Raw genomic sequence first — 8,790 nt, forward strand, 5'->3', positions numbered from 1 at the left:
CATTTGTTTCTAATGTGGTTTATACCTACTATTACACACATTTCTGACTTGGGTCTCTGCATGCCACAAGTTACATAATCAATTATCTACATGTTTTTGTTTCTGCACACATCCATAGATGAACTTGAAATACTAAAGGCTTAAATATATTTTATCTCTTACACTATTATAAAATATTATATCTTAATGTTTATATTTTATAAAAGTGACGTTCTCTCTGGGAATGACATATAATCTTTTTATATTACAAATAGAATTTTATAATAAACTATAATATAATCAATATATATATATATATATATATATATATATAAAATTACATTAAACTATATATTTAATTTATTAAAAATAATATTTTATATGATTTTATTAAAAATTAAGAACTTAATATTTTATAATTTAATTTAAAAACGAAAAACAATCCTTTATAATATTTTAATAAAAAATGTATTTAAGCCACCTAAAAATATACCCGCTTACATATTTTTATTTTGATTTTAGGCTTAATAGTCCTAGCGAGTTCTAAGTGAGCATTCTATTCTTCTATTCCACTTGCTATCGGGTCGTTATTGGACCACCCAATTTCTATTATCACGCATAAGATGTCTATACCTCAGCGTGAAGGGGGTGTGTTGGAAGTCCCACATCAACTAAAGATAAGACCAGTTCATAGTTTATAAGTGGGTGCAAACATCACCCTACAAACTGGTTTTGTGGGATTGAGTTAGGCTTAAAGTCTATTACTAACAAGTCTGGTGCCGTTTGTTGCTGTCTAGAACGGTTTTAACTTTCTTTTTTCTCCTTCCTCTACTCCTCTATAATGGAGCATACCTTTTTCTTTCTTTTTATCAGTCGAATTTTTTCGTCATTTTGCAATACCAAAAAAAGTGTGAGAGAGAAAATAATCTTAATGAAAGTTAACTCAACGTGCATCACCTGCTAATAATAAATTAACTCAACATGCATCACCTGCTACTTTTTACAACTTTTTACAGGTTTGGATTTAAACCTTACCCTTAACACACAATATGATAAGTTCGGATTATATTATGAAAAGTCTTATCTTAGCTTATTTTCTTTATTTATACAATATATACTATTAATGTATTAACAATGTACTTTATAGATTAAATAAATATTGATTTATATTAACAGTAATGTTATATTAGTATTATTGATATTGTTTATCTTAAAGATCTATTATAAAAATTATTTTAATTATATTATTTTAATTACATTATTTTTCGAGTTCACATTTTGTATTGTCTATTGAATATTTAAAGTGTATTCATGTTGGAATTTTAAAAATATTTTTAATACATTTTTCATACAATTTTTATATAAAAAAATCCTACAAAATAAACATAAAATTGTTAAATATTTAATATAAAAAAATGTTTAATATCATAGCTGGATGATCCAATAATAATATAATAAGAAGTAAAAATAAACTTAGTTAATAACCAATTTCATTATAGTAAACTTTAATATCATTAATTTCATTATGATAAATACTCTTGTAATATTATGTTAAAAGATATTTAAATTTAACTCAATATTATATAAATGACTTGAAAAATAAAATTTGCGATTATTTATATTATCAAATAATTTTATTCTTAAGATATATACAATTTCTAACTATTTTTACTATCTTTAATAGATGTTAAAATAGACCCACAGTTAATATAACTGAGGCCCAATAACCTCAGACCCAAAAATGCGAAATAACACTTTCCCTAGAAGCTTCCCTCGTCATATAGTGGGTGAGACTGAACATTGTGAGACATGAGAGAGAAGGGAGAAGCGGATGATCTCCATGACGATTCAACAGCAGAACTCGTAACTGTGGCTATCGGGCAGAGAAGGGAAAGAAGACCGAAGAGAAAATAATAGAGATGCTTGTAACAGAGGTCAGAGAAAAGATCGTTTATTTACTGTATGAAATATGTATTTTCTAGTATATTGTGAATGCTTCTTCTTACAAAGAAAAATACTGGATCCCTGGTTATATAGGGTTCCGGTAAAAGGTTTGAGAAAGAGGGATTAGTTAGAATCCCTAACAGAAAAATAAATTCCTAAAACTAAAAATCCTAAAACATTGAATGTTGCTCTTAGGAGCAATAATTACAAAACAAAATCATTAATAGCCTCCCGTCAAGATGGATGGTGAATATTCACTAATCCAAGCTTGGGGATGATAAATTTGAAACGAGTACGGTGAGGAAATTTGGTGAAGACATCGGCAAGTTGTTCTTCCGATCGAATGGGAAGAAGATGTAGAAACTTGGCTTGAATATTCTCGCGCACTACGTGACAATCTAACTCGATATGCTTGGTCCGCTCATGAAAGCTTTGATTGTGAGCAATGTGCCTCGTAGAGTTGTTGTCACAATAGAGGATAGCAGTAGCAGTGGGTTGGACTTGGAGATCTTCAAGAAGGTAGTGAAGCCACTGCATCTCACAAACAATGGCAACTAGGGTACGATACTCTGCTTCAGCAGATGACCTTGAGATAGTGCTTTGTTTCTTTGACCTCCATGAAACAAGAGAGGTCCCTAGGAAAACGTAGTAACCAGTAGTTGATCTTCTTGTGTTAGGATTAGTGGCCCAATCAAAGTCACTGAACCCTTTGATCTGCATGTTAGAATCAACAGCTAGGAAAACGTAGTAACCAGTAGTTGATCTTCTTGTGTTAGGACTAGTGGCCCAATCAAAGTCACTGAACCCTTTGATCTGCATGTCAGAATCAGCAGCAAAGAAAAGTCCTTTAGAAGGGCTGGACTTGACATATTTAAGGACATGCTCCAAGGCTTGATAATGATAGTTAGTAAGTTCCTGCATAAATTGGCTTAGAAGAGTAAAACACAAATCAGGCCTAGTATTAGTGAGATAGAAGAGCTTCCCTATTAATCTGCGATAAACACTGGGGTTATCCATATAATTCTCTGTTTTGTACAATGAGTTGGTGCTGCTTAGAAAAGGTGTAGAGCATGGTTTGCTTCCTAGCATTCCTGTTTCTTCAAGGATATCAAGGGCATATTTTCTTTGACAAAGATGTATCCCTTTCTTAGATCTTGCAACCTCAAATCCTAGAAAGTATTTGAGTTCCCCAAGATCCTTTATCTGGAATTGATGATGTAAGAGAGCCTTTATGTTAGTGATCTCATTCATGGAATTTCCTGTTAAAACAATGTCATCTACATACACAAGTAAAGCTGTAAAATCCGTGGGAGTTTTCTTTACAAATAGGCAGTGGTCAGATTTGGATTGAACATAATTAGCAGAAATAGAAAAGTGGACAATTTCTCAAACCATTGTCTACTAGCACCAATATAGAGATTTAGTGAGCTTACAGACTTGTCCCTTTGTGTTAGTGCTCAAACCAGGTGGAGGATCCATGTAAACATCCTCATTTAAGTCTCCATGTAAGAAAGCATTGTCTACATCAAGTTGATGCACAAACCAATTCCTTGAAGCAGCAAGAGCAAGTAATAGTCTAACAGAGGTGAGCTTAGCAATAAGAGAAAAAGTATCCAAAATCTATTCTCTCTTGTTGGATATAGCCTTTGGCAACCATTCTGGCTTTGTACCTTTCCACACTCCGATCAACTTTGTGTTTTACCTTGTAGACCCACCTCACCCAATGGGTTTCTTTCCAGGAGGAAGTTGGGACAAAAATCAAGTGTCATTGTCTTGCAGGACCTTGATTTCCTTCTACATAACATCAGCCCATTCAAGGCTATTTCTAGCCTCATCATAGGAGTTGGGTTCCTTGCTAGCAGTTATGGCAAGAGTGTACCTTAAATGTTTATCAAACAAAGATTCATAAGATAAACTATCAGTGATAGGGTAAGGAGTTTTCAAACCATTCTTGACACACAAAGATGTAGATGAGGACTGATCAGTTTGATGTATGTAATCTTTTAAGTACTCAAGAGTTCTCTTTATTCTGTTAGATCTCCTTTGATTGTTTCCTTGTTCTTCGTCCACGAGATTAGTGTTCTCAGCATTGGTATCAATGTTGTCAGTAGGACTTTGATCATCTCCTCTATCCTCAACTAAAACCTCCTCATAACTGCAAGGTAAATTATCAAGAAAAAAAGTGTTGCCTTCACTGTTACTACAATTATTCTTATTTTCTTGCTCATTCTTATAAGGAAAGATGTCTTCATAAAAAATGACATTTCTGCTAATAAAGATTTCCCTAGTGTTGATGTCAAGAGCAATGTATCATTTTATTCCACTTTTGTACCCTAGAAATATACCTTTTCTAGCTCTAGAGTCTAGTTTATTTCTATTACTTTCTAAGGTGGAAGCAAAACATAAACAGCCAAAAACTTTTAGGTTAAGATAAGTGGGGGGATTATTATGCAACACATCATAAGGGGTCTGATTCTTAATAACAGGGGAAGGCAGCCTATTAATCAGGTATATAGCATGGGATAGGGCATAAGACCAATAAGCATAGGGAACATTAGATTGAAAGATTAAACTACGGGTAACATTCTATATGTGTTGATGTTTGCGCTCCAAAATAGAATTTTTTTGTGGAGTTTCAACACAACTTCTTTGATGTTCAATTCCATAAGAATTGTATATACTGGAACAATTAAACTCAGGACCATTGTCAGTCCTAATGGTTTTAACAATTTTATTAAACTGGGTTTTAATTTTCATGATAAAAGTTTGCAGAAGTTATCTAGTTTGACTCTTATTATGCATAAGGAAGGCCCAAGTATGCCTACTGCAATCATCAACAATAGTAAGGAAGTATTTATGGCCATGTACAGGTGGGATGGAGATAGGACCCCATATATCACAATGTATAATATCAAAACAATTAGCAGACAAAGAATTATTTTTAGGAAAAGGCAATTTGTGTTGCTTTGCATAATGGCATATGTCACAAGCACTATTAGAAACAGTTTGAATATAAGGGAAAATCTTGCACATTCTCTCAAATGTTTTATGTCCAGAGTGGCCTAGCCTATAATGCCACAAATTTATATTTACATAAGAGAAAACAAATCTAGGTGTCAGATCTCTTCTAACATATCGCAGGTAGTAAAACCCTTTATACACATTAGCACACCTCAATGTAAAGTTGTCCTGAATCTGACACATCTTAGAGGAAAAAGTTAGTGTGCAGTTTATATCTCTAGTTAGACTTTGGAAAGACATAAGGTTGAAAGCGAAATCAAGTATGTATAAAACATTAAAGATTATGAAATCTTTGGAAAACTGCACAGTTCCTGCATAGTGGGCTGTAACAATGAAGTTATTTGGCAACTTAACAAATATAGGATTGATTTTATTGAATGTCATGAATAGATTTTTGTCATGAGTCACCTGATAAGTGGCCCCTGTGTCTATAATCCATGAGAACATACCTTGTCTGTCCTCTGTAGTGTCTTTGTGCATTTGACTGATGCTATGAGAAGGGCTGTCAGTCTTTTCCATCATCTGCAGTATTTTCTGCATCTGTTCTGGGTGAAAGAGCTTTGGACAATATTGGTATTATTCTGTTGGCTGGTCAGTGATACAACAGAGGTAGTGCAAGCATTTGCAGACCCCCATTCACTCTGTCCCAAACTATTTTGATTGTTATTGTCGTTTTTCTTATACCATGGTGGATATGCATGTTTAAAGTAGAACTCATCAACCGTGTGATTCATTTTGTGACAGTGGGAACATTGCTTCCCATAATTAGGATTTCTTCCTTTCCCTTTTCCTTGACCACGAGGTGTGAATCCACGTCCATGGGTTTTCCAACCCTGGTCACCCTTTCAGTGATTTTGTCTTTTATGCCTTGTTCACTTGAGTGGATTTGAGGGAGAGTAATTGAGGGGATTTGAGAGGATTTGAAAATAATTTTTTTTATTGATTGTTTGAGTGAATTTGAAGGTAAATGAGATTGGATTTGGAAGTAAATTTTTTTAATTTGTCACGTCAATCAAATCCTACACTAATTCTCACAAACTTTACTTCCAAATTCTAGTTGATGAGGCCAGAGTCAGGTTTCTCCTATCTTTCCTGTTGTATGATGAGGGAAAAGACACGGTTAATGCTGAGTAAAGGTTCCATCAACAAAATCTGTGTTCTCACAGTATTGTAGCATTCATTTAGGCCTTTTAGGAAGCAGATAACATGTTCCATTTCTCTGTATTTATGAGAGACTTTAGAGAGATCACAACTGCAAGGAATCTTGCAGCTACAACATGGGATGGATCTGAGAAATTCCAATTCCTCCCATAGAATCTTCAAGTCAGTAAAATATTGACTCACACTCCTTTCTCCTTGCTTAATATAATTAATTTCTTGGAGCAAGTCTATAAATTTAAAGTAATCTCCTTTGGAAAACCTTTCCTTCAATTGTTCCCATAGTAATATTTTTTACTAAATGAGGACCAATTTGACACACTTTTAGAAGGAGAGATTAGAAGGAGAGATCTAATTGACAAAATTCAGCAAAACTGAAAACAAAAGAAGTTATTAAGCCTTGATTTTATAACATTTGATTTGTTGATAGATAAATTAATTTTAAAAGTAAAAAAATATATACTGCTATGCACACTTCTCCACGTTAAACATGTGAAGAAAACTAGCCCCTTTGGAAGAGGCAGAGACCTTATAAATAGGTGTTTCTTATTGATGTCACAGCAAACAAAACTAACTCCTTTAAAATGCAGGACACAGTGCAAAGGTTCTTGCTGTTTCCAATGGATCACTCCTCCATCCTTTTATTGTCCCACCTTCAATTTCAAAACTTGTGGTCATCTTTGATCATTCTTGTAATTTTCTACATAACCTTTCTCAAAGGCCTTGGATTTCACTTGTTGAAGAAATCCAAGAATGAAGAAATACCCTTACCACCTGGTCCCAAACCATGGCCTATCATCGGCAACCTTCCTGAAATGCTTGCAACTAGGCCTACATTCAGGTGGATAAACAACCTAATGAAGGGAATGAAAACTGAGATTGCTTGCATTCGCCTGGGCAATGTTCATGTTATCCCAGTAACTTGTCCCTTCATTGCTCGTGAATTCTTGAGGAAACAAGATGCTACTTTTGCTTCTAGACCCACAAGCATAACCACTTCTCTTATCAGTCGTGGTTATCTCACCACAGCCGTTGTGCCCTTAAGGGAACAATGGAAGAAAATGAGAAGAATTGTTGGCAATGAGCTGTTGTCCACCACCATTCACCACCAGCTTCAACACAAGAGGCTTGAAGAAGCCAACAACCTTGTCTTTTGCATCTACAATAAGTGCAAAAAAAACGTCAACGTTAATGTTGGTCTTGTGAATGTGAGGGATGTCGCGCAACACTATTGCTGCAACGTGATCAAGAATTTGAGCTTTGGTATGAGGTATTTTGGGGAGGGTAAGAGTGATGGAGGGCCTGGTTATGAGGAAGTGGAACATCTTGAAGCCATTTTTGTATTGCTAAAGTACATTTATGATTTCAGTGTTTCTGATTATGTTCCTTGCTTGAGAGGACTTGATTTGGACGGCCACGAGAACAAGGTGAAGAAGGCAATACAAATCGTGGACAAGTATCACGATCCCATCATTGATCAACGAATCAGAGAATGGAATGATGGATCCAAGATTCATAAAGAAGATTTCCTTGATATTCTCATCTCACTCAGAGATGCCAACAATAATCCAGTATTGACAACACAAGAAATCAAGGCACAAATAATGGTACGTGACTAGTATATTCTTATCCTTTTGATCACTCCATAGATAACTGAATAACTGATAAAAAAAAATGAAACTTTTGATGCAGGAATTGATGATGGCTGCTGTGGATAACCCATCAAATGCAGTCGAGTGGGGTCTGGCAGAGATGATAAACCAGCCTGAGTTGCTTCAACACGCAACAGAAGAATTGGACAGGGTAGTTGGAAAAGAAAGATTGGTCCAAGAATCAGACATTCCAAAGCTGAACTACATAAAAGCATGTGCAAGAGAAGCTTTTCGCCTTCATCCCGTTGCACCTTTCAATATTCCTCATGTTTCCGTGAAAGACACCATAGTGGGAAAGTACCTAATCCCGAAAGGGAGCCATGTACTGTTAAGTAGACAGGAAATTGGACGAAACTCAAAAGTTTGGGGTGACGAAGCTCTCAAGTTTAAGCCAGAACGTCATCTTAAGGACAATGTGCTTTTGACAGATCCAGATTTGAATTTTGTATCTTTCAGCACAGGAAGACGTGGCTGTCCTGGAATCATGCTTGGAACAACAATGACTGTGATGCTGTTTGCTAGGTTGCTTCATTCCTTTAGTTGGACTGTGCCGCCCAATGCCTCACGCATCAACCTTGCAGAGAGCCACCACGATATACTTCTGGCTAACCCACTTGTGGCAGTGGTAAAGCCAAGATTAGCACAACAACTTTATACTGTGTGAATTATTCGTCCTTGGAGATTAGCACCCCAACTTTTTTCAAATTTATTATATTAAACACAAAAACTGTCATGGTGCCGTATTTAAATTTGGATTTCTGTTTACTTCAATTTGATTTGAGATTGTACTGTGATAAATTATTAATTTGAAAATTTTCTTTTGATAGGCAATTAATGCTATCTTTTAATTTCAGTCGTTCAAGATAGACTAAACATTTTACGTTTGTTATTACCGAAATTTATCGAGTGGCCTTGAAGGTGGAATTAAAAATTTCAAAGGGCCCAATCTCTTTTTCCAATTGATCAGAGTGGTGTTAGTGTGAGATTATTGATATGAGTAAAAAAAAATTAATTGTTATTTCCGGTGTGGGGTCAA

The 8,790-nt window shown here is 35.0% G+C and overlaps 1 protein-coding gene across 1 annotated transcript; it reads left to right on the plus strand.

The window, feature by feature from the left end:
• Window positions 1-1,753: 1,753 nt before the first annotated feature.
• Window positions 1,754-8,585, plus strand: LOC124821608 (isoleucine N-monooxygenase 1-like). The gene is made up of 3 exons (XM_047293520.2): window positions 1,754-1,913; window positions 6,693-7,709; window positions 7,795-8,585. Exons 1-3 carry the CDS (start codon window positions 1,899-1,901, stop codon window positions 8,416-8,418), a joined length of 1,656 nt encoding a protein of 551 aa, XP_047149476.2. The 5' UTR covers window positions 1,754-1,898; the 3' UTR covers window positions 8,419-8,585.
• The last annotated feature ends 205 nt before the right edge of the window (window positions 8,586-8,790 follow it).

The sequence above is a fragment of the Vigna umbellata genome, chromosome 7 (genome assembly GCF_029865625.1).
Source record: "Vigna umbellata cultivar VRB3 chromosome 7, Vumbellata_1.0, whole genome shotgun sequence".
Taxonomy (NCBI): Eukaryota; Viridiplantae; Streptophyta; class Magnoliopsida; order Fabales; family Fabaceae; genus Vigna; species Vigna umbellata.